Raw genomic sequence first — 25444 nt, 5'->3', positions numbered from 1 at the left:
TATATATATATAACATATATTTTAATTTTACTTCTTTTTACATACATTTATACTATTTATACATGTAAAATTTGAATAATTTTTTAAATACATTGTGAAAATGTTGCAATATCTCTTTTATATTTTATGATAGAAATCGTTTCCTATTTTGAATTGTTGCCATAAAAATTTGTAGTATCTAGTTTTTTCTTCTCCCTTACATTGTGTTATAAAAGGTCTAGAATAGTTTCTTCCTTTTAAATAAGTGTTTAAAATGTTATATAAAAATGCTAATTGAAAGAAATACAATTATAAAAGAATATAATTTGAATTTCTTGTAAATTAAGAAAAAATGTATAACATCTCCATTATTACTTATAATGTCTGTTCATTATAAGTGTTTACCAAACCAACTGTAAACATTTGGTATTTATCACCCATAATGTACAACAGGTAACCATCAGGCTTCCACTACAGCATTTTTTAAATTACTCAAAATTGGATCAATTTTATTTTCTAAAGATAAAATGTGGCCTGTATTACAATTATGACTAGCAATGAAACTAATTACTAATGGTAATTTGTTCATTTGAACTACCTACAAAATAAATTATTTATTAAATATATGTTAATATTTAATTGTTGTTCTTATGTACTAAAATTTCATGGACAATAATAATATTATATCATAATAACATATACTTCTTTATTACCTGATAACTACTATACATGCATATAATTGTTTTATTTTTTCCTAGTCCTAATTTGCTTCCTTGATCCGTTGCCATGCCAAATGTTGATAAGAAACTTGCTCTCATAGCTAATTCTGGTACTGTTTCATCAGCTACAGACACAACAGGTACTCCATCCCTATCTGTTATCAGAATACTATGAAGTCCTTCCACACTACTTAGAAGGCCATAAAGAAACTTTCTTAATTCCTAAGGTAATAAAAATGGAGACATAAATAATAATAATTAATTGTACATTATTATATTATTATGTTACACTTTAAGTATTATAATTTCCAATATATATCTTTTTGCAAATACTCTATACTTAACTAATTTAGAGTATCTATAACCTCAAAACATAAACCATATAATGTTTTGCAAAATGGTGCAATATAATTGTAAGACTTACTGCTGCCATTTTCACTTATCACGTTGATAAATGTTGTTGTAACTTATGAATCTATTAAAGCCAAATAAATCTTAAATATTAACACTATCAAATGCTGCTTTTGACAGGTTGTCATATAATAAACGTGGCATGCGCGCGCAGTATATTTGAACTGCCACAGTAGAAAAAAATTCTTAAAATGCGATCTAAGTTGGTATCATACATATAATTGTTTTTACATACTTATTATTTAAATAATCTATGAATGCCAAAAATAGATTGACATTTAAGTTAATTATGGGTTATAATTAGCAATAATTTATTAAAACATAATATTTAATTTTTCAAATTTGAAGTTTATTTTAGCTTATACATTCCTCATCTATTTTCTTTAAAATGAATTCGGATTATTTTTTTTAGTGAAACTACAAAACACTCTAAATGCAGTATATAAATTAATGTACATGGCAATATAGTATCAATATAAATTGTAATAATGTTTATTAGAAAATTTTATTAACGGTAATAAAAGTTGATATTAAAAAAAAGACAATTATGACGTATAATTAATTGTACTAAATAAATTCATTAATGGTCTACATTACATTTCCTCACTATTGCTTAAAATTTCATAGATTTGAAACTATCATCATTGATATTACTTTTATAATTATAATTATAAAATACACAAAATTTAATATGTATTGGATATAATTAAATCTACTACATTGTTTATTATTAAAAGAGAATAAAGAAATGTTCACTTTTTTAATTATTTTTCACTAATTTTAACAGATGAATTTGTAATAAGCTCATTTGAGCAGCCTCCATACATAAACATTTTTGGTATATCTTGACCATAATATATTTTTGTATTCTGTGCTAATGCTTCATATTTTTTTAGTTCTAAATATTCTTTGGTTAAAAGAAGCTGATTTGCTGCAGCTTGCCTTTCCTTTTGATAATATTCAGCATCGGAATAACTTTTCTGTTTCGCTAAATGCATTTCATCTTCGATCGCGGATATTTGTTGCAGAGATTTTTTCTCCATAATTTTTTGATAATATCGTATTCTTGCTACTTGTACCTCCTTTTCTGCATCAATAACTGCTTTCTTTTTTTCAGTTTCTGCATCTTTCTCGACAACTTTTTGATGCTGTGTTGAAATTAAAAGTTTTGTTTTTTCTGCTTCCCTGTAATAATACAAATAAATATTTTTTGTATATATTGAAAATTGTTAAAGTTTTCCTAAATATTGTGTCAATATAAATCTGTACATACATTAGTTCATAATTTTTTCTGATAATTTCTGGAATTTTTGGTTTTGTAACTCTAACTGCATGGATACTTAAACCAGGTGCTAAATCATTTAAGTCCTTTTGTAAAGCAATTTTTAAATTTTCATCTATTTGATCAAACAAATCTATATACACCTCATGCAATGTGTGTACAGAGCAAAATTGATTTAATTCGTGGTGGATCTTATTAAATATTAATGTTTGATCATAATCTGCAGTAAAGTTCCTCACCATGTTGTAAACTATAATTGAAACAACTAGTTTAAAACATTATCTCAATTTAAAATTTATAATTTAATTTCATTAGTAAAATTATTACCGCTATTTGCATCTAATATATTTACAACTTCTATACGATCGAAATAGATCATTACGCCACCACTTGTTCCACATGGAACATTCTTTACTTCATCTGTTTGTAATGTAACTTGAACAGAACGATATGTTGTTAAAAAAGGTATTATCATATGAAATCCAGGATTACTGACTTGGGGCAACAATGCTCCACCCTATATCACAGAATAAAAAATTTATAATGTTATAGCTTATATCATTATGTATTTATAAATAATCACTTACTCTGAAATAAACACCAACATGACCTTCTTCTATACGATGTAAGGAAAAGTTGAAAACTATTGTGAAGCAGACACAAAAGCATATTCCAATGATGCTCTGGTCAAACATACTATTGATTTGCTGAAATATTAAAGTACATTACTTTAGATTACTGAAACGAATAATCTATTTTATATAATTACACATACATTAAAACAGATTATATTTTATTACTTTATTAATTTTATATTATACATATGAAATTTATCATAAAATGCATTTACTAAAATAATTATAGTTTGTTTTATTTATTTACATTTTTGTTATAGAGGTTATAGTACAAAATTTTGTAACCATTAAAATATTACCTGGGTTTACAACACAAATATATCGAAGAACAAATAAACTAATAAATTTAAATTTTCAGTTTACAAAATATTGATATTTTATGGTTTAACCAGTCGTAGTATTTTATTATAATTGACGTATCAGAAATTGACTATAAATTATATCGTTCACAAAACCCATGTTGTATACATACATACGTGTATTAAATAATTAAATTAACTTTTTAAATTTTATTAAATGTGATTTGCACATAAATATTACATATATATATTTACATTTTCATATTATTCAAAATAAGCAGAAATTTATAGACGTTACAATAGCACAATCTTAAAGGATAAAGAAAATTTCTTTCAAGCGAATAATGATTATTAGTCTCAAATTCTTCTCAGTATTTTAAAAACGAATTCAAAATATATTATTACAATTTTAAACGGAAATAATAGAATTATTGTGCAAAAATATTATAATAATACAGTAATAGTCTTGAACACTAGAGTGATGTACAATAATTCAAATAGTACAAAATGTTTGATATCTTTTTGTTTAAATTATTAATTTTTATTTCATGTTCACTTTTACAAGAAGAACAATAAAGGCTAATTTACATAAATGTTCGTTTATTTTCTTTTATTAGATTTATTTTTGCGTAACTTCTTTTTATCATAACTACGAATATTCTGGGTTACAGTAATAGTTTTAACATCGACTATGTTCTGAGTTAATACTTTTAATTCTTGTAAAGCACGTTTAGCTAATTTTCCTTCTGGTGTGTCTATTGGTTCCAGAAGAAGCATTTTTAAGGATTTTTTCAAGACACATTCGGCCTCTTCTAAACGTAAAACCAATTCGTTTGAAGAAATTTCTTCTGCAGAATATGCGCGTTTCGCTAACAACACTAATATTAAGTGCATTTCGTGTAACATTATTCCTAAAAATATTTTTATACTAATAGATTACATAATATTATTACTAAATTTGTATTTTAATATATGTTACTATTGTATTAAAGTTTAATTAATATCACTTTTTTACATATATTGTTACCATATAATTATAATTATATCTTATATTGCATGTAATTACGCGAATAAATACATTATTTCATTTGAAATACCTTTCAATCGAGATATTCCTGGTTCAACTATCTCTAACACATCATACATTTGTTTACATATATCCGACATTCTTTGTAAAATCTTTTCCTTTGGATTTGGTGTTGCCACTTCCTTTCTATATACAGCTAGTAATTTTTGCTTCAAAGATATCATCAAAAAATGATTTGGATGAAAAGATTTTAATAATTTCGTCATTAGAGTTTCCAGTCCCTTGAAGATGATTATTAAAGAGCAACAAATTAGAAGTAAATAAATTCTTGCTATACAACCATTAAATTTTTACAAAATACAAACTTCAATATCGTTATCATCCACATCGTCAATTAACGTCCTGCTTATATTTAAAGTAGCTCTTACAAGACGACCTCCTATGGAGGTTCTGCATTTGTCGCATTGCCACCTCGTTGGTTTGTCATATGGATACTTTGTCAAAGGGTTTTGCATTCCCATATATCCTTCTCTACATCGTGGGCACAAAATGCTACTCATATACGACCCCATTTCATAAGGATCACTGCATAACGAACACTCGCATTCAAAATATTTTCCAACCAGCAAATGTTCTCTTCTACCTATGGTTCCCTAATAATAAAACGCGTAAGTTACCAACCTACTTCCTAAGCAATCGATAAGCAACCAATAATTCACGTAGTATAGTAATTTTGAAATCAGCCAATAAACCAACCAAAAGTGATGAAGTGTAATTGAAAAAAATGACATCGCCTTCTTGAATCGGCAAACTAGCGTATACAGAAAGGTGAAAAGTGTCATCCACAGTTAGATGAGTGTTTCCCCTGCAGTCATGAGCCATCAGGGAGGCCTCCACATATAAACCTCGTAAAAGCAGACTATCTAGACCTCCTGGAGATCTAAGCTCGAAAGAATTTACATCTAAAATTCCACACAACTTTTGTAGAAGCTCAAAAATAGATGGATCATCAGAAATTAAATTAAGTGATTTCATCACCTACTTAGGACAAGAAAAATTATTTTCAGAAATTAATAAGTCGTTTGTGTTATGCTATTTATTTTCACTTACGTTTATAACACCTAATTCTCTCTCTTTCCAAACCGAGGTGTTTCTTCTCTTATCTATGTGAGTTTCCATAGATTCGACTCGTTTCCATGATTCTGGATCCCTTTGTTTTAAGAGCAATAATCTCAAAGGTAATAACACACCAGTGATATTCTCTATATTATTTATTAATAAATCTTTATTGCTTTTGAAAATATGACATTCATCCAGCGTATGATGCTTTGATTGTTTCTAAAAAGTATCGATTAATTATAACTGGTCGTTTTGTAAGGTAATCTATATTTAATATCCAAAATAATATGCATTTGTACTAAACAAGGAAAACAACTTTAATATAAATGATGATTTGCATTTCAAAGAATAAATTTGTATAAAATAGGCGATTTATTTTTGTATCTTTTTACCTCGCAGGCAGCATCGCATAAAGGTACAACATTGCATTTCGAACAAACGTATTGAACTTCTTTCTTGATTTTTGGCAGCAAACGCAAACACGCAAAACATACCGGATTATTGCTGGAAGTTAACAGTCCAACAGCAATCGGTGTTTCTCGAAATATTACCTCGCCTGCTCTTAAATCCTTCGCCGCTTGTAAATACCTTATAAAACAACATCATATAACATATTTTAAAACGCAAAAGACACATAACTCGGGATATAAAATTTCAACTCAGTGTGTAACTGAATCGAGTGTAAAACCTTGAAGAAATATAAAATAAAAATAACGCCAAAATCAATGATATGCATAATACTTATACCGTTAACCATATCTGCGTTTTGATTGAGATTAAAATAATTCAAGAATTTATTAACATGATATTGCCAATAGATGCTATTTCAATAACTTTATAGATACAGAACATAGTATAATTAAGTTAAATGCGACTTATATGTTTATACCTGCCGAATTTCTCTGAGTGAGCAATTTTGTACTTTAACGCAGTAACCGCTGTGCTTCTCGATTTTCCATCCATCATACGTCACTCTAGCTATTTTTGTCAATTTCTTAAATGAAATGTACTAATCTCACGCGAAACCAACGATACTTAGACTTGGGAGAGTCTGACGGTATCGTGCATTTTTAACGATTGGTAACCGACACCGAAATACAGGAAGTTGTAGCGGGTGCTGTTTCTCCTTGGTACTCTCAATACGCTATATTATTAGAAGTAGTAGTGTAGTGCGTGCTTGTCGAGTATTCGCGACAGAGCAATGCGTAGGTATTGCACTTAGAGATTGCGGCGCTGTAAAATTATTGTCACTTCTCTATAAATTTAGCTTTCTCGATATTGAACTTTTTGAGATTAAATCTTACTTTCTACGATTAAAAAAAAATATATATATTTGCAAGGGAGATTTAGAAAATTAGGAAAATGTTCTTTACTTGAATTTCTCTGTGTTATATTAAAATTAATGATAAATATTATTTTGATTTTGAATGTTTACATATAAATGATTTATGTTTGTAAAATTGATAATATGGTGATAATATGTTTCTGGTAAGACGTTGCTTGTTAGTACTGTGCATCCGTGAAAAGTTAAACAGCGGGACGGCACAAGGGACGGGGAAGTACCTCGCTTGCTCCACCTATCCCTACTTTTGAGGAACCCATTGTCGCACTTGCACGCACCAGCTAACACTATTAACATAAGAGTATGATTATCCTAATTATGAGGCATACATATTCTTCGTTAAATAGCGTGAAAATGTAAGATTGCGGATACAATACGTACAGACTTATATGTATTTATTAATATAGAAATACTTTCATACAATGTTTTATGTATGTACAATAAATATTTATAAATTGTTGATGGATTCCTCAAGTTGAGCCAAAGATTCTTTTGCGACGATACCTATTTGACCTTCCGGTGTATCTGGTGGTTCTAAACATAAAATTGTTACAGCTTCCTTCAAAATGTGGGAAGCCTCTATCATTTTCGATTTTAAGGCAGCTTCGTCAAGTACTCCGGCATTCCATTGCGTCTTTGCAATAAAAAGTAAAGGTGCATGGAGCTCGTACAGTGTCATTCCTTCATCAATAAAAGTAAGATATTGAATTATTTGTTAACAAAATATCATGAAGAAATAATTTGCATTACTGTTAAAGGCATAATAAAAATTCATAGATAATTATAAAGCTTTACCTCTTATACGAGAATAACCAGGTTCTATGACGTCCAATACTTGAAGCAATAACCTACACATATCGATTTTGTGTTCTAGCACGACGTCTGGCAAATCGTCTAGGAGGTATTCGTCTACACGACCGTACATTTGTGTCAACGAATGTCTGCAAAATTAACTTATTATTTTATCTTCGTTTCAAACATTTTAGCGCACATTTATTAAGATTAACAAAATCAAAAGATTAACTTATCAATGGACAGTTTTGTAGGTTTAAGAATTATATTTTCAGTATGATTAATTACTTTGATAAAATTAAATTCACCTCAACATTGTACGGAAAGCATGCCGTGGATGTAAAACTGAACGATACTTCTTCATTATTGTTTCTCTTTCTTGAATGGCATCGGCTCCATTAGCACCGCTGATGGCCTCCACTGCGTCTACATCTGCCTGCATAATTTGTAATGCTTTTCGAACTGCTTTTCCGGAAGTTGTAAATTCACAATGTGTGCATTTCCATGAACTATCTGGATCTGTAATGTAAATTTACAATAAATTCAATTACAATTGTAATTAATTATGTAAATCTAACAAAATTATTAATAGTTACTTACCCAGAGAATCTAAAGATAACACAATTCCATTATCACACTTGTTACATTTCAATGAAGACATATGTGTTCCAAGTTCAGTAGGGTCTGAACATCTTGGACAGGCACACGCGAAGTGTTTTCCTTCAAGAAGATGTTCTCTTCTCAACATAGTCGGAAGTAACGAGTGTGTGTAACTTCCATAAAGTTCACCATCTGGAGGAACTTCGATTGTAGTACGCAATCGTATTCTGCGAAGAAAATAAGAGTATTTTAGGTACTAAGTATTAGATAACTTGCGCGATTTTTTATTAAATTTAAATATCATCGTTTTACCTGTAATCGGTCGGCGAAATGCTATGACATGTATTAGAAACACATGAATGATTCATTAAAGCCACTGTTGGATAAAGTGCTCTCGCACTAAATCCTTTCGCTGTCCGAATTTCGAAAGTATTAATTTCTAAAATGCCACAAACTGTATGAATTTGTTCCTCTGAAAACCTACAATAAAAAAGATAAGATATATTAGTAAATATAATAGAAATCTGATTAATCATTTATGAGAAAGAACTAGCAAATGTTCACCTGTCTAATTTAAGTCGTTTCCTTATATATTCCACCACGTTAACATGGTTCAATTTCCACTGTTTCTTTTGGCTTCTTATTTTATTATGAGATTCCATATTCTTCACTTCATTGTTCCATCGTTCAGGATTTTTCTCTGATTCTAAAAGTAATCTCAACGGCGTTATACACTCTAATTGCGGTACTCCATGTTCGTTCGGTTCTTCTAAAGCAGCCTGTACGTTAAATTTCTCATTGGCTTGCGCAAATACCTACGAATGAAATATATAAATATTATAATTTATATATTTGATGCATAATACTTTCCCCATTTTAAATGAAGCAAAATGTGGAAAATGTTAATTTCTTTTTATCGCGTAATTTCTACCTGACATTCGTAATCTTTATGTTGTGGTTGATTTTCACATTCTATTGAACAAACAGGCCAAGCGCATTTTGAGCAAAGAGGTTTATTGTTTAATGTTGGAGGCCATGGTGTATAACAGGAAAGACATAAAGGATACGTGAATGCCTTTGGACCGACTACAAAAGGCATTTCTGTAATGACTTCTACGCCTGCTTTCAATTGCTCATTAGCTACCATATATCTGAAAAGAATGATTTAAAATATTTATAAAGTTATTTGTATTTAAATCGTAATATGATCAATTCAAATCTGTTTCACTATATTTAAAAAAATATTTTTTACTGTTAATAATGATTTAATTACAATTAATTTTAATTTCCTACCTTCCTACTTTTTCACTCTGAAGAATTTTGAATTTTGCCGAGCTTCCCGCGGACGTCGATGCTCCCTAATAAAAGAAAATTATTTTCAATAAAATTATTTTTACATTAACAAAAGATTAATTTGTAATTGATCATGTTGGATTGATATCTTCATTTTTGACATAAATATTCAATAAACTGTTTTTTGTGTAATAAGTTCGATGCGAAAAACAGTATCATGTATTTTATACTACACATAAATATACACACGAATCAATTTTGTACATCGATTTCGCAAGTTATTGCAATTTCGTCGTTAACGACGAATATATAATATAAAACTATGTTTAAACTGTGTTTATTTTTTAATGTAATAAACGATTTACTTTTTTATATCATTTTCAGTAATGTATAATTAGTAATTAGTGATTAGTAAAAACTTCGTCTATAGGAGAATGTGGTGAAGTTTGAATATGTTAAATGCAAAATTCAATATGTGTGGTTTCATTGATGATAAACCGATGAACAAATTGTATTATGTATGTTTACAAAAATGTTACGATTTTGCAAAAGAAGAGTAAAAAGGAAACAAAATTAATTTATTACAAAAATATAGTCTTCTAAATAAACATAATCGATTGTATTAATTAAATTTAACACATACCGAGTTTTTTTGAGACATGGTTGATTAACACTTGATCAATATTGACACCAAAATAAAATCCTTAAACTCGTATGTATTACACGCTTTTCCGCGTACAAATCAAATTGCACGATCAATGAAAACAGACGTATCAACACAGACTGAAAGTTAAATCTGTGCAAACGATTTTATATATAATCGACTTATTAAAAATATACTATCCGCGAAGTCTGCCAAAGGTATAATCTAGATCGTCCACCATCATCTTACAAGAAGAGTCTCAGTTTGCGTAGAAATTGTAGCTACACACTGCATCAGGCTTCCTAGTCTATTTTGAGATCTCAAAATATGCAGTTTTAACTACTTCGATAGTTCAGTGGGATGATCGAAAACTGTGACTACTCTTTATTTTTATGATTAATAGTATACACGAACACTAAGTATTTCAGTCGCCTTTTTACTATAATGTAGGTACCCTGTTTACGTGATAAAAGTCACAAATTAAAAATAGTGATTTTCAATGGAACTGGAAAAAATCGAAGATCAATGAAAACATAAAAAATTTAGTATAGTTGGAAAAACATTTTCCATCAACTATTTTTAGATGAAATTTCTTATATCCATTAAAGTTTGAAAATTTAGAAAAAAAAAAGAAAAAATAAAAAAGTTGCCTGAATTTGACTAAAACATTTAGTCAAAGACTTATGATTACAGTATAGAGTCAACAACTTCTAACGTAGAAGAAATGTTTTAAGTCAAACATTTTTCTCTAGCTCGGTACATTTATTCAAACTTTAACAATTTTTTAGTTTAAAATTCTATAATAAGAAAAATTTAATGCATTATTGCTTATTTAAATAATATATAAATAGTATGGATATGGTGTATGTAAAGCTAACATCTCAATTATAAATAGTTTCAAATACCAACTTGTTTATTAGATTGTACTTATAAGTGGAGAAACGTATAGGATGTTTAACAACGCTAAATAAAAAATTTAAATTATTGATTAGTAATCAGTGCTTAATAATCCCCTGTATTGAATATATTATTTCTTTATATCTTTTAAACCCATAAATACTTTTTTCTTTTTGGAATATCCTTATCGCCTACTCAACGTTCAATAAATAGATACCGGGTGATCAGGATATCTACAAAATCCACGCCTATAAGGGTGATGTTCAAGATTACGTAATATGAGGAGTAAATCAATACAAGAATCAAATAATAGAATATATTTTATTTAATAAAAACGGATATTCTCCAATTTGTATAAAGTAATTTTAATTTATATATTCTATTAACATTTTCACATAAAAATAGACTCCAGCTTGTTCACAACTTATTTTGCGCATGCGTGACCACAGTTAGGCGCAGGTTCCATTTTGCTCTCCCGGTTCGCATATCGTTTTACGTACTCAATTCTCAGACGAAGTCACGCAGTTTTCTGCACTTGTGTCTTATAACATAGAACATAAGTAAGTATCAATGAATTCTATCATTTATACATATTGGAATTAAGTTAGTTTCTTTTTCCATATATACAAAGCATGTAATTTGTAAAACAAAATTAAGTCTTTACAAAGCCGGCATGAGTTGCTGATAATGTCGGCTGTCGTTTGGAAGTATAATAAATGTTTCTAATAATTTTATAAATTTACGTGGACATAAATGTTTAATTTTACCTTTATCATTTAAACTATGATGTTTTTTAATTAAAGAAGAATAGTTTCGTATATAATAATGTAAAATTCGAGTCATTTATCAGACTTAGTAATCCATTGATTTACGCCTTATGTAATACTGAGGCAGGTCAATACCACTCCATTTTTTCTCTATATTATTGTTAAATTAATGATATAGTGTTGTTTGGTACATTTGTTGCATTTTTATTTCAATAATAAAAGTACCAATTTCGTAATTTATTATTTTAACACATATATTAAAAAATATGATTAAAATAATGCGATTTTCTGTTATATATATTAAATATTACGAAATATATTAAATAAGTTTTGAGAAAAACTTGACATATTTATGCAGTACATCGTTAATCATTTTTTGTTAATTGAATCTCACTTTTCATTCATTTTATAAATGAAAAATATACTAGTTCTTAATTAGTTATGACTGACATATATCTTTATTGATTTTAACATAGTAGTTTGAACTTTTTATATTAATTATTACATTTATTAAAGATTGTTGTTTTTTTTTGTTGTTGTTAGTTCTCTAATATTATGAACATCTAAATATACAATTTAAACAAATTAGATTACATTTTTAAAAATTTAGCATTTTTATTCAATTATTCATCAAAATATATTATATAATACAAATATACATTATTGTTATAAAATTAACAATTTCATATAATTATTTAATGTTTTAGCATAGATCATGGCTCCACCATCATATAATGATTTAGGCAAAAGTGCTCGTGACATATTTTCCAGTGGATATCATTTTGGCTTAATAAAACTAGATGTGAAAACTAAAACTAAGTCTGGTGTAGAATTCTCTAGTGGTGGAGTATCCAATCAAGATAGTGGAAAAGTATTTGGTACTTTAGAAACTAAATATAATATCGAAGATTATGGATTGAAATTTAGCGAGAAATGGAATACCGATAATACACTTGCTACTGATGTTACCTTTTCGGATAAATTGCTCAAAGGTCTTACTCTTGGTTACGGTTGTACTTTCTCACCTCAAACAGGGTAAAATATTATATCAATTGATCTTATCAGTATCATATAAATATTATTTAACAGTACTTTATATTTGATTAGTAAATAATCGTATCAATAAGTTATGAAAGAATATTTAACCTTATTATCATAGGACCAAGACTGGGAAATTAAAGACATCTTATAGCCATGATAATGTATCTGCTAATGCTGATTTTGATCTTAGTTTGTCTGGTGGTCCTTTAGTAAATGCATCAACTGTTGTAGGATATCAAGGTAAGATAAAGATGTGATATATCATTGATTTCTAGCATAAATTTTTATTATTCAATATATGTTTGTTACATATTGTAATTTTATTCTATAATACATAATCATTAATGACTTTGGTTATTTTTAGTACTGAAGTTGAAAAATCAAATATTGTTCAGATGTTTAGTATTTTTGGTATGATTACTCCTATGTGATTTCTTGTAATTCCATTTAAGTCTTTCCCTCTTTTATTCCCAGTACCCAGTTATTCCAGAAAAAGTGCTGTAAGATTATGATATAATAAAACAAAATAAATTAAAATTGTTGTGTTATAAAATTTTATGATTAAATTGTAGGTTGGTTGGCTGGTTATCAGGCCTGTTTTGATACACAAAGAAACAAGCTCACAAAGAACAATTTTGCTCTTGGATATACTGATTCTGACTTCAGTCTTCATGCAGCAGTGTATGTATAATCATTATAAATATTTTTAATAAAAAATAATTTATAATATTCTACTTGGATTTATTTAGGAATGATGGTTGTAACTTTAATGGTCTCATTTATCATAAAGTAAAACCAGAACTAGAAGGTGCAATTAATCTGCAATGGAATTCAAGTAACAATGTGACACAGTTTGGAATTGCTACAAAATATAATCTTGAGCACGATGCATCTATTAGAGCTAAGATTAATTCTAATCTCCAAATAGGTTTGGGATATCAACAAAAATTACGTGATGGTAAGTAATGTTTAATTTTATAAAATTAATAACAGATATATTATAATTTATACAAAAAATTACTCTAAGTAATTATTTTTAGTACAGTAACAATATTATATTTAATGGTACAATTTTTTAATTATTTATTACAATATATTCATTAAATTAAATTTCAGAAAATTGTGCTTATTTATTGATTATAATAATTATTTACTCTATACATTTTATTTATAAAAAAAATACTTAATATTTGATTTACATTTTCTTTTTCAAATATTTTTAGGTGTAACTTTGACACTTTCTACAAATATTGATGGAAAGAACTTTGGCTCTGGTGGACATAAGATTGGTCTTGCATTAGATCTTCAAGCTTAAGTATGAATGATTATAGACACAGAAAGACTTGACTCACATGAAAGATCATTTTATGACCTTTGTGTCATAATGACAGTATCACAGTACATGCTTCAAATAAAGTATTGCCTATAACATATAGATAGGTTTATCCCAAAATAGATGCCACAATTATATATAATATATATAAATATGGTATGGTAACAGCATCTTATGAACAATACAATTTACAAATTTTTAAATAAAATAGAAGTGTACTATTTTTTCTTCAATAATTCTCTTATATTTGATAATGGTGCAGCCTGTTACCAGTTCCTGTTGAACATGCAATCTAATAAAATCAAAGATTAATTACTCTAAACTTAATTATGGAAAATATAGATATGGAGTAATGTTCATTGCAAATATGAATGAAATTAAATTAAGAAAAAATATGTTTAAACTTATCTGAAAATATATTTTTCAACTCAGTAATAAATGTTACCAAGTTATGAAGTAATTATAAGCTCTGTGATTGATTTTGAATTAAGAATCCACAGTATGTTGCATATATGTTCTTGTAGCTACACAAATAATGTTAATGGTCGAATTTATTGTAAAAATATCTGCACTTAATATGATATTAATAAATAGCTACATACAGGGATTTGGAGTTAAATGATGTCAAATATTAAGTACAATTAATCTTCATTTATAAAATGAAACAACGTTCATTCCTGTCTGTATAAATAATATGAATCAATACTGCCACTGTGGCTATTTTAGGATTCAAACCTATTGTAAAATATATGTTCAGTTACAAAGATTCCAATAATTTAGTCAGGCGTCTTACATGAGGATTTCACATTTTAAAAATAATATATTATAATAAATACTTTTAGTTATAAATAATTCCACAGTCTTGTTTTATGTAGCAATCTTATAGGTAAGAGGTTTGTACTCATACAATTTTATTCTCCTATACATCAACAATTGTTGGATATACAGCAAAATCTGAATTAAGCTTTGATTAGTTTATAAAATAAACAACATTTTATTTTATGTGCAGTGTGAATGCTTTATTTACGTGAGATAATTACAATATTCCTTTAATTGGAATATGCTTTGCGTGAAGTTTATAACAATCATAGGTGAATGTTTGACAAATGATTTTTTTAAGTATTTCATCAATAAAAATTTGTTTATCACATTTTATATTTATTTTATTGTTGAATTTCCATAAATAATAAAGTAACTGTAACAACAAAATCTAAATCGTGAAGTACTTCATAAATTTTGATACTTTCAATAAAATTAGGAAAAATCAAAATTTATTTATTGATCATATAAAAATTAATTCTAGGCATATTAACATGAAAAATAACGAGCATGTTAATTTTACATTACTCATAATTAATAAGTAGTACTGTAGAATTCTAATAACAATCTTCATTATCTTCAAATTTTTAGTTGCATATGTATCAAATAATTACCTAATATTCTGTTCTGGTCTCTGTGTAAGTGTATGTGTTTATTTAATATTAAAAATATTTATATTAATGCACCATTTGATCTTCCATTGCTTTTGCTATCCATTCTGGTTCAGTTTGAGCAATTTTTTCTATTATTTGGTTTACTTGATAGCAAAGAGATTGTATTTGTTTATCCCATGTTGGTAAAGTTTCACGTGCTGTACAAAAAAGTATATGTAAAAAACGAAATGTAGTTCATTTATTGCTTTAAACTTACTTTCAAAATGTACAATAGAATCGATTTGATCGATATAACCATTCATTCGACCTTCTGTGATCATCTGGCTAGCAATTTTTTCTGCTTTTGTTGGTGGAATTTCCAATAAAGCACCCAATTCTTCAAAAGTTATATTATTGTACAATTTACTAGCAGATAATAAGTTATGTTCTATAACAGCACGATCGAGAATAGTTGAGCCCAATCCATCAATGGTACTTGCTTTTTGATGAGCTTGTAATAAAGCTTCAAATTCTTGTAATTCGGAGCGTCGGATAATACGATCCAAATACATTTTTTCAAGAATCGAGTAAGCAGGAAGTTGTTGACAACGTTCGTCTTTAAATAATGTCGCTAACATACGACTTCGTTGTTGGCCTAATAATAGATGGTTTATACATTATCCTTAGAGATATTAAGGATAGAGATTAAAAGAGATTAATAGAGATTAAAAAGATAAATACTTACCTGCAGAAGCTAGTACTGTACAAATTAATGCATTCCTAAGTGCAGTCATACGTTCATCTTCATGTATAATAGATCTGTATGATAATTCATTGTATCTTTGAGCTGCTTCTATAAATTTTCTTCTATAGTCTAATACTCTGGCATAACAAACTTTATAGTAAATTTGTAACTGTTCATTTTTTGATTCAGCCTAAAAAAGCACAAAATAAAAAATTTCAAAAATCTGGTATAACACATTGCATTTAAATTTAGAATTGACTTAAGTATATTTAAGAATTATATACCTGTAAAAGAGATGCCCTATTGATAAAAGCTTCAGCCTGTACAGGGTCATCATCTTCTAAATATAGTCGTGCAATTTTAAGATAAGTTTCAAGCTTGTAATCAACTGTATATTGCCTGTGAATTCATACAGTTAAAAATACCTATTAATTTAACATTGCATAATGGCAATTTTTATATTTACTTTTGTCCTGTTTCTAAAGGTATTCCAACTAGAACATTAGCTGCTTCTCTCCAATTTTGATTACGTTCATAAATTTTTGCTAAATGTTGTCTTATACTAGCAACTTGTTCTTCAAATGATATAACTCTTGGTTGTATCTAAAAGATTAACAAACAACAATATTATTATACAGTATCTAATCACATATAAATTGTAAATTAAATACATCTTTTATTAAGAATAAAATTTACCTTGTCTAATGTATAATGTGAAATAGCCATTGATACCTCATCAGGGAGAAGTAACAATCGATTACTAACATCTGTTAAAACTTGCCTTGAAATAACCAAACTTACATATTCATTCACAACTGTAAATTAAAAAGCATTCATTGTTGAAAAAAACTTAAAAAAAAAAAAAGTGTTAAAGTTTGGAATATGGATTAAAATCTCTTAAATATTACAAAAACAGAGTTATAAATACTTAATGAATTTTATACAAGAATGTAATTATACAAACAACTGAGAGAATACGATGTTTAATCTAATAAGTTATTATGTATACAATGGCAGCTATGTCACATGTACACATATTTTAATGTATATTATATGCTTATATGTAATTTCCTACTATCAAATAATTTACAAACATATGTATTTCTATATATTATAAAGAGAAACCTGATAGTACAAAAGTAACATACTTGCTTCAATGAATATCTTCAAAGCATCCATCGCCTCTTCGCTGGACGACAACAGTATTGAATCCAAAATCGCTCGATACCTGTAAGTATCACCATTTGTACGGAATATTTCAAAGATAAACTTTTGATCCAATTTTACAAGCTTACTTTTCCGCTTGATCTTTATGAGAGCCCGGAGAAAATGCTAAATTTGTGAGCTGTTGACGTACAGAAGCCGCGGTCACCACCATCTTTTCTACATAAATAACCAAAAATGACTTTTGCGCCTAATACGATCATGGACTATAGAAACTAATCACTAGGAAATATATTATACATAATAAAGCTATATTAACAACTAAATAAAAATTAATTTTACTGAATGTCATCATAAAAAAGAAGTAAATACTTCTAATAATAATTAACATTTTCTACTTATTTATTTATTAACAAAATATATGAATTTATACTTGTAAAAATAGATCATGTAATTATAGTATTTGCGTTATGCATTTTCCTATAATACATTATATATTGCATCTTATGTCATCGGCGCTTATTTCCCTAAAAACATATGTTATTAAATGATTATTAAAATTATATAATTACATAAAAATAAAATTTTAGAGGGCGCTTTGTAAATCATTATTGAGATTAGTTGTTAACATACTTTACATGAATAATTCATGACTAAATACAATATAATCAGTGTGGATTCGATTATAAATCTGGTTTATCAGTTTGTATTCTATAATTTGAAGAGTTGATGAAGTATTTAATTCTAATAAAATTAATATAATTCATGTAATTTTATACAGAATTGAAGTAGAAATAATCAATTTCACATTTAAACATAATAAACATATTTAAATTATATTTCAATTTCAAAATTTTATAATTTAAATATTCATATAGAAGTGGAAAGTAATACAGTGCAGCATTCAATAACTTTGAGAGTATTTATCGAATACTTTATTCTACTTTAACATAAATATAATTTATATTTTATTATTCCTTTAATTTTTATGAAATTTAATGTGTACAAATATGCTCGTGAATGTAGTTTCATTATTACAGTTTTAATATTTGATTATACTATATTGCTTTCTAATTTCACTGTAATTTAATCGCTAAAAATGATTACTAAAGAAGTAGATTATATTGCACTTGATTTTCAAATTTATGTATCGTTATAATTATAATTTTTATTTAAATAAAAATTGTGTAAATTTCAAAAATAAAGTTATACTTATATACTTACAAATATTAAAAAAAAATTATATTTATATAATTTAATAATTATTTTCAGATGTATCCTTCATTAATTATATAAAAATATGTTACGTAATTAATATTTAATAATAATATGTATTTCTATTATGAAAAACTACTTCTAGTAGCATTAATATTTATTATTAATATATTTTTACTGCAAAAAACTAGTTCCAGTATCATTTCTTAATTAAAAGTTGATTCATTATTAAATTACTATTGTATTTTCATATCGCGACATATGATTGTCTAATGTATTTTTTAAGTACAGAATTCACTTAATATTAATATTAAAAATTGCATTACTGTATAAGTAAAAAGTAAAATTTAATTTTTGTTACTTTTAAAATAAAATTAAAAAAATGTGCAGAGAAAGATATTATAGTTATAATAATGTATTACTTTTCATCAACTATTTGCATTTAAAATATTCAAGTTTTTGGAACACTTGGTTTTTTATTGGCCTAAGAGGGCGCTAAAGGGCTGACGTGTTTTTAGCCGCGGAAGGGTGAAAATGGCGAAATCGAAATTTGCAAAGTGCGCGAAAATATTGCTTGGTTTTGACCTGATATCTGACTGATAAAATAAAACATTTACTTTTGATGAATTATATATAAGAAAAATTGAACTTTATAGTAACAGTGAACTTGTCATTCTCATTTCACTTTGAAATTTTAATACTAAACGACCTTTGGGTCTGTTTGTACACAGCGGTGCGTAGTGCACTGTGGGACAGCAATGGTGGGCGCGTGATTTTGAACAAATTCGAGATATTGAAGGAACACCCAGGTATGTATTACAAAAAGGATTAATTTATTTTGAAAGTAGTTTAGATGAAAATTAAATACTTGAAAACCATGTAAGAAGCCCGTTTGAATAATTTGTTATAATTAAAATAAGCTTCGTGGCACGCCCCCACCCAACACTGTATGTACCTGATATGAACTGATAAGTTATAGGTTAAGTTAAATTTTATGCGATTATAAGATGAATATTTAAAAAAAGTTTATTTTTTATTATCATTTGGGATATTAAGTGTTTAGTTTTTCTTTGTGTATCAATGTCGATTTGCTGTAAAATTGTTAAGACCATTGAAATATATGCAGAAATTCAGTTTGCGGAAAATGGCGCGTTCAAGTAATAAATGGCGCTAATGTTCCTAAGTAGACTATCCTTCGAATTTTTCTTCATTATTCAAATTTTATTGTTCGAATTTTCGAAAATTCGAATTACATTCGGTCTTTATATTGTTGGATGTGCTTATAGATAATCCTGTTGTTTTTCGTATTTAGGAAAGGCACATCTACTTTCTAAAGATTTGAATTTTTGAATTTTTAAATTCTTGTATATTCGTTTCGTTTTTAAGTCATTTCATAAATCGTTTTATATTTTTCCGCTGATTTATGATATTTCTTCCTGTGTATAGCCTAACAACATTTGAAGCTTTATAACAAAAACGATTTACATTCTTTGAATTTCTAACCTGTATATGCGTGAAATACATGTTTATTATGGAAGATACAGACATCTGGAAAACTTCTTTAACATACATAAATCTATTTTAGATACAAATAAGTGTATATGATGACAAGATATTAAATATTGTTAAAACAATTGAAAATTTGGAATTTAATATTTTGTATTAGTATGTTGTTCTATGCTCATAAATTTTTGCATCGTATGTTTTGTTTTCGTACTTAGTTATGTAATTAATTTTTAGGTTTCATTTATATATTTGAGACCTTTATTATAATGATGATTTTGAAGATGCATTTCTTTCAAAAAAATATATATTGTATATGTAAATAGTTATGTTATATATAATTATTTCATGATGAAGGAAAGTTTACATAGAAAAAATATAATGGGATATCCATATAATGTGAACAGATATATTATATAGTTTGTTACAAATTTGTGCAATTTAATTTTATATACTGTATATACAAAGAAACCTATTTTGAAGAAATAATATTAACAAATATTATATCAACCATGTTATACGTGTACCTATCTAAATTTTAAATATGTATAAGTTTTTACAATAAGTCACATTTTGAATAGGGACGTAAACATGTCTGTAAATAAGGGGCAAAATGCTAGAGCATTGGTTGAACCGTTAGCTCTTGATTCACGTACACTTGGTGATGGAGACTTAAGTGCACTGAGTCTATCGCATAATAATGAACAATATTCATCCAATGACTTTGAAGCATTTGCAAATATTCAGGCTGAATTGGAATGTATGAATGCTGAAGAAGTTATGACAACAGATGAAGAACACATAATAATTGAACGTAACATCGAGACTGAAACGATTGTACCTGATGTGGAAATGACTGAAGTTTCTGAACAAGCTCAAGAGGAACATATTATCTATACAACAGCAAATCAAAATAATCAAAATATTATATTTCAAACAAAACCAACATTACAAAGGCTTCCTGCATCCACAGTACAGGTATATAATGTAATAATTTTATATCTTGACAATTATAATATTATTCTTTTATTTTTTAATAGGTAAAATCAAATGTTGGCCAAGTAACGCAAAGTCAGTCTATTATGATTGTGTCTCCTGCTGGTGGTCAAGGTACCAGCCAAATTTTAAAAATTTCACATCCATCAACAGCATCTGCTGGTCAGCTACAGTCATTAGCTCAGACTCTCATAACAGCAAAATCTGCTGATGGTAATATAGTTCAGTTAAGATCTGCACAACCTAATAAGCCTGTAATGGCAACCAGTCATTCAGGAAATATCACATTAGGAAATGTTCAGAATGCAAAAACAGTTCAGTCAGCTATAAAACGTACTGCACAGAATACGTCTCAAAATCGGAATGTAAGATTGTTAATGATATAACATTTTATTATTTTTAGTATATATAAAGTTTGAATCACATAATAAATTCTGTTTTCTTTTTTAACATTATTTCAGGTTTACACCAAAATGATATTAGCTGGAAATCAAGCACAGTCAGGACAACAAGTTCTTATAACTAGTTCTCAAAATGAAAATCAACAAACACAAGCAATAAAATTTTTAAATAATAGTGCTTCAAGTCAAGATGTTACAAGTCCAACAAAGACTATAACATTAGCACAAGCACAACAAATGGGATTACTTTCCACTAATAAAGTTCAACATATTTTGCCCACGTCACCACAGAAACAAGTGAGTATTAAAAAAAAAGTAAGTATTATTTTTTTAATTTTTATAGGAAAGAAGCAAAAAGCTTCTTCCCAATAATAATTGATTATTATATAATTATTTTCCAGAAGTAATTAATTCTTGTTTATTTTTATTCAAGGGAATAATTGTAAATAAATTAATGCAATCATCAAGTTCTCAATCCTCTAAAATGACTATAGTTCCAACTAATACAATCAAATCACCAACAAAGATATTACCAGCTCCTACGGTGAACACACAAGTTAAAACTTCAACAATTTCAAATCAGCAATCAACATTTTCCTCTTCTAATAAATCATCTGTTCAACAAAGTCCGCAAAAAGTGATTATACGACAGGTTGGTTGATTTACGTTTTTACAATTTATACTTTTCATAAAATAGGAATTTATATCATTAATAGTATATTAATAGCCTTTTACACTATTAATATAATATTTTTACAGAGTTCTTTGAAACCTGGAACTGTTCTTGGAAGTGGACAGGTTATTAGAATCCCAGCTAATCAAAACATTGTTACTGGATCTAATCAAGTACATCAAATACAAATGCCTGGAAGACAAGTAATACTTTCTTTATGAAACAAATATTGCCATAGTCTTTTTTTTATAGTACAAAATTTGAAGTTTAAATATTTTAATTATAAAATTTTTCTTAAGGTGCAATATGTGAGATTAGTTAGTACCCCTTCATCAGGTACTACAAATGTTGTTACTGTTGGTAAAACGAAATCACAAACAACTTTGCAAACTGTTGGTCAAAAAATTGGAGGTCAACAACAAATTGTTAAGGTTAGTAAAAGGGAATGTATAATTATTCAAAAACAATATTAAGTTTATCTGTATATGCAATATCTTTTTTCCAAACAAAATGCAGGTTGTTCCATTAAATACCAGTAATCAGACGTTAAGAACAGTTGCACCTAAGGCTACATTAACTGGTAGTGGTCAACGGCTATTAATTCCGGCGACTGCATCAGTAGGTAATCAATCAAAAAATGCAGTTGCTATTCCAGCATCTGCTTTAAGTCAATTAGCATCAGGACAGGCTGTACTTTCAACTAATTCAAATGTGGGAAACATTGTAGTCTTACCTGCTCAATATATTCAGCAACAGGTTTAGTACATTTCATATTTAATTAAAAAATCAAAATAAAATTAATAGATTAATTAATTATAATGGAAGATTGAGTTATGATATATAATATGCTTCAAGTAATATTATTTATATTTTATAGCCAACAGATGATGTGAAATTGAAATCTCAACAAGCAGCACCCAGTTTACTAGGTAATTCACAAAATTTACAGAGTTCAACAGGAACTTTGTCTGTGGGATCTGTTATAGAGAGTAAAAGTTCTCAAAGATCATATACCAGTGTTGAGCCAAATGGTATCAGGCCGAGAAAACCGTGTAATTGTACTAAATCGCAATGTCTTAAATTGTACGTATAACATTAAACCATAAACTCGCATTTTTAGAAATATATTATGATCTTCCTTTTAAAAATTGAATATCGAGTATTGCTCTTCATTTTTTTTTTTTTTTTATGTCCATTGTAAAATGACGGTTCATAATAGAAGTTACAAGTTATCTTTAATTAAGAGATTGTTTTATGATGTAAAAATTGATTGTCATATAAATAAATCATTACTTTAATTGAGTTCTTATAGATAAAAATAATGTATTGTAAATATATCTTTTTTACAGATATTGTGACTGTTTTGCGAATGGAGAATTTTGTCATATGTGTAATTGTAACAATTGTTCCAATAATCTTGGAAATGAAGAAGAAAGGCAACGTGCTATTAAGTCTTGCTTGGAGCGTAATCCAAATGCTTTTCGTCCAAAAATTGGTAAAGGTCGCGAAACTGGCGATGATATACGTAGACATAATAAAGGTTGCAATTGTAAACGAAGTGGATGTTTAAAGAATTATTGTGAATGTTACGAGGTATTATACATTACTTAATATACAAATATTTTTAAAGATAAAATAGTTCTATTGAAAAATATTTTTTTTACATGTTTAGGCTAAGATTCCTTGCTCTGCTAACTGTAAATGTATAGGATGTCGTAATGTAGAAGAACCGAATTTAGAGAAAAAATCTTTAAAAGACCTAGCTGAAGCAGCTGAAGTAAGAACTGCACAACTTACACTAAATAAGACAAAATTACAATTATCGGAAATGGCTTTTAGGCCTCCTGCAACGTCTAATACTGGTGCAAGGTTTGTTTAAAAGATACTAAAAGAAAAAAAATAATTGAGAATGTTATAAATTATGTACTTCTAATACATACTCTCACTTTTTACAGACAACCATTTAATTTTTTGACTGATAAAGTAGTAGAAATAACGTGTCAGTGCTTAATGGCACAAGCTGATGAAGCAGAACGTAATATGTTTGATAATGAAACATCACAAAGACTTATAATCGAGGAATTTGGTCGCTGTCTTAAGGAGATTATAGAATCAGCTCATAAAGCTGAAGCTACCTAGCAGGTACACCCTGAGAAAAGGTATCATGTTGAAAATTTTCAAATTTTGCGAACCTATTCTGAAGTTACGAAATTGACAATGTTAGTTATCAAGCCTTCTTAATTTAATAATTGGTCATAACAGCTACAAGTGTTACATACCAAAGATAATGGTAAAAAGTATTAAAATATAATACATTCAACTGGTTTTTTATTTTGTATTGTTACTAGATGGAAGGTTTCTTTTATAAGTTGCATATATGTATTTGAAACTGAATTATTTTTCTTTTTATTAGAATTTGGAAAAAATAATTTTAAATTAGTTATTTTATCATAGATTATACTAAAAACATAAAGACATGTTTAAAAATAACACAGTTGAATGAGATTTGACATTAAAATTTGTAACACAAATGTACAAGATATGAAAAAAAGTTGATATATTTGTCAATTACAGTTTAAAAGTTGATTTTATTGAAAATCAAGGTAAGAGGCTAAACTAGTAGAAAAGCAAATGGTATCTGTGTATTAGATATTCTATGTTTTGTATCTAAATTTGAATTTCTAATTACTTACTATTAACATGAATATTCAGATGCTTTTATTAAAAGAAATGCATGTTTCCATAAAATATCAGGTAATAGTGGAATTTTATGAAATATGGAAGATCCTTGATTTTTTTTATTGATAGGCAATATGAATGATGAGCTCAAAATTTAATATGTTTAATCTAATAAGCTTATGTTATTTAAGATTTTCATATTGCATGTTGATTTAATTAATATATTTATCTTAGATTGTAGAAATGTTTCCTTTCGATAAATTTCGAGATACTTCAGTGTGTATATTTTACATTAAAGGTTTGTAAAAAGAAACCCTAAATTTTTGAAGAAGATAAATTTATTTATCAAGGTTATTGTTATTAAAAATATTTGAGAAACTTATTTATGAGAAGAAGAGTTACTCAAGTTATTTCTGAATAATCTTGCATTTTTACGATTTTTTGTTTATCGATGTTTTGTTCTTCATCTGTAACTAA

General features: G+C 27.5%; 7 protein-coding genes across 8 annotated transcripts; 2 read left to right on the top strand and 5 right to left on the bottom strand.

Moving 5' to 3' along the window:
* Nucleotides 1-267: 267 nt before the first annotated feature.
* Nucleotides 268-1245, bottom strand: Lamtor3 (Late endosomal/lysosomal adaptor, MAPK and MTOR activator 3). The gene is made up of 3 exons (XM_017905926.1): nucleotides 1123-1245; nucleotides 693-920; nucleotides 268-577 (listed from the first exon to the last, which is right to left on the bottom strand). Exons 1-3 carry the CDS (start codon nucleotides 1129-1131, stop codon nucleotides 440-442), a joined length of 375 nt encoding a protein of 124 aa, XP_017761415.1. The 5' UTR covers nucleotides 1132-1245; the 3' UTR covers nucleotides 268-439.
* A 628-nt stretch (nucleotides 1246-1873) lies between these two features.
* Nucleotides 1874-3426, bottom strand: LOC108551672 (erlin-1). The gene is made up of 5 exons (XM_017905916.1): nucleotides 3326-3426; nucleotides 2979-3098; nucleotides 2719-2908; nucleotides 2383-2641; nucleotides 1874-2294 (listed from the first exon to the last, which is right to left on the bottom strand). Exons 2-5 carry the CDS (start codon nucleotides 3084-3086, stop codon nucleotides 1874-1876), a joined length of 978 nt encoding a protein of 325 aa, XP_017761405.1. The 5' UTR covers nucleotides 3087-3098; nucleotides 3326-3426.
* Nucleotides 3427-3925: 499 nt separating this feature from the next.
* On the bottom strand, nucleotides 3926-7209 carry LOC108551670 (protein msta). Its single transcript, XM_017905915.1, has 9 exons — nucleotides 7195-7209; nucleotides 7035-7100; nucleotides 6361-6704; nucleotides 5864-6059; nucleotides 5463-5690; nucleotides 5109-5390; nucleotides 4718-5005; nucleotides 4423-4633; nucleotides 3926-4236 (listed from the first exon to the last, which is right to left on the bottom strand). Exons 3-9 carry the CDS (start codon nucleotides 6435-6437, stop codon nucleotides 3926-3928), a joined length of 1593 nt encoding a protein of 530 aa, XP_017761404.1. The 5' UTR covers nucleotides 6438-6704; nucleotides 7035-7100; nucleotides 7195-7209.
* LOC108551686 (protein msta) lies at nucleotides 7196-10272 on the bottom strand. The gene is made up of 9 exons (XM_017905935.1): nucleotides 10142-10272; nucleotides 9499-9563; nucleotides 9137-9356; nucleotides 8770-9020; nucleotides 8518-8685; nucleotides 8206-8432; nucleotides 7914-8124; nucleotides 7609-7754; nucleotides 7196-7494 (listed from the first exon to the last, which is right to left on the bottom strand). The coding sequence occupies exons 1-9, from the start codon at nucleotides 10157-10159 to the stop codon at nucleotides 7262-7264; spliced, it is 1539 nt and encodes a 512-aa protein (XP_017761424.1). The 5' UTR covers nucleotides 10160-10272; the 3' UTR covers nucleotides 7196-7261.
* A 275-nt stretch (nucleotides 10273-10547) lies between these two features.
* Nucleotides 10548-14364, top strand: LOC108551674 (voltage-dependent anion-selective channel). The gene is made up of 7 exons (XM_017905918.1): nucleotides 10548-10587; nucleotides 11444-11598; nucleotides 12513-12840; nucleotides 12965-13086; nucleotides 13419-13527; nucleotides 13596-13804; nucleotides 14070-14364. Exons 3-7 carry the CDS (start codon nucleotides 12521-12523, stop codon nucleotides 14159-14161), a joined length of 852 nt encoding a protein of 283 aa, XP_017761407.1. The 5' UTR covers nucleotides 10548-10587; nucleotides 11444-11598; nucleotides 12513-12520; the 3' UTR covers nucleotides 14162-14364.
* Nucleotides 14365-15626: 1262 nt separating this feature from the next.
* Nucleotides 15627-17744, bottom strand: CSN4 (COP9 signalosome subunit 4). The gene is made up of 8 exons (XM_017905920.1): nucleotides 17632-17744; nucleotides 17485-17564; nucleotides 17033-17151; nucleotides 16803-16939; nucleotides 16621-16735; nucleotides 16337-16526; nucleotides 15869-16246; nucleotides 15627-15809 (listed from the first exon to the last, which is right to left on the bottom strand). The coding sequence occupies exons 1-8, from the start codon at nucleotides 17712-17714 to the stop codon at nucleotides 15676-15678; spliced, it is 1236 nt and encodes a 411-aa protein (XP_017761409.1). The 5' UTR covers nucleotides 17715-17744; the 3' UTR covers nucleotides 15627-15675.
* A 1717-nt stretch (nucleotides 17745-19461) lies between these two features.
* Nucleotides 19462-24429, top strand: LOC108551676 (protein lin-54 homolog). Of its 2 annotated transcripts, XM_017905922.1 has the most exons (12): nucleotides 19462-19524; nucleotides 20800-21196; nucleotides 21259-21579; nucleotides 21676-21912; nucleotides 22049-22267; nucleotides 22375-22491; nucleotides 22588-22719; nucleotides 22805-23044; nucleotides 23166-23371; nucleotides 23638-23881; nucleotides 23961-24157; nucleotides 24244-24429. In XM_017905922.1, exons 2-12 carry the CDS (start codon nucleotides 20810-20812, stop codon nucleotides 24425-24427), a joined length of 2484 nt encoding a protein of 827 aa, XP_017761411.1. In that variant the 5' UTR covers nucleotides 19462-19524; nucleotides 20800-20809; the 3' UTR covers nucleotides 24428-24429. The 2 variants fall into 2 exon arrangements, with proteins under 2 accessions (XP_017761411.1, XP_017761410.1); XM_017905921.1 differs by lacking the exon at nucleotides 24244-24429 and having other exon boundaries at nucleotides 21676-21930; nucleotides 23961-24167.
* Nucleotides 24430-25444: the final 1015 nt, after the last annotated feature.

Source organism: Eufriesea mexicana, unplaced genomic scaffold (assembly GCF_001483705.2).
Source record: "Eufriesea mexicana isolate 0111107269 unplaced genomic scaffold, ASM148370v2 scaffold4907, whole genome shotgun sequence".
Taxonomy (NCBI): domain Eukaryota; kingdom Metazoa; phylum Arthropoda; class Insecta; order Hymenoptera; family Apidae; genus Eufriesea; species Eufriesea mexicana.
Note: the sequence above shows the minus strand (reverse complement) of the source record. Positions and strands in the feature narration are given on the sequence as shown.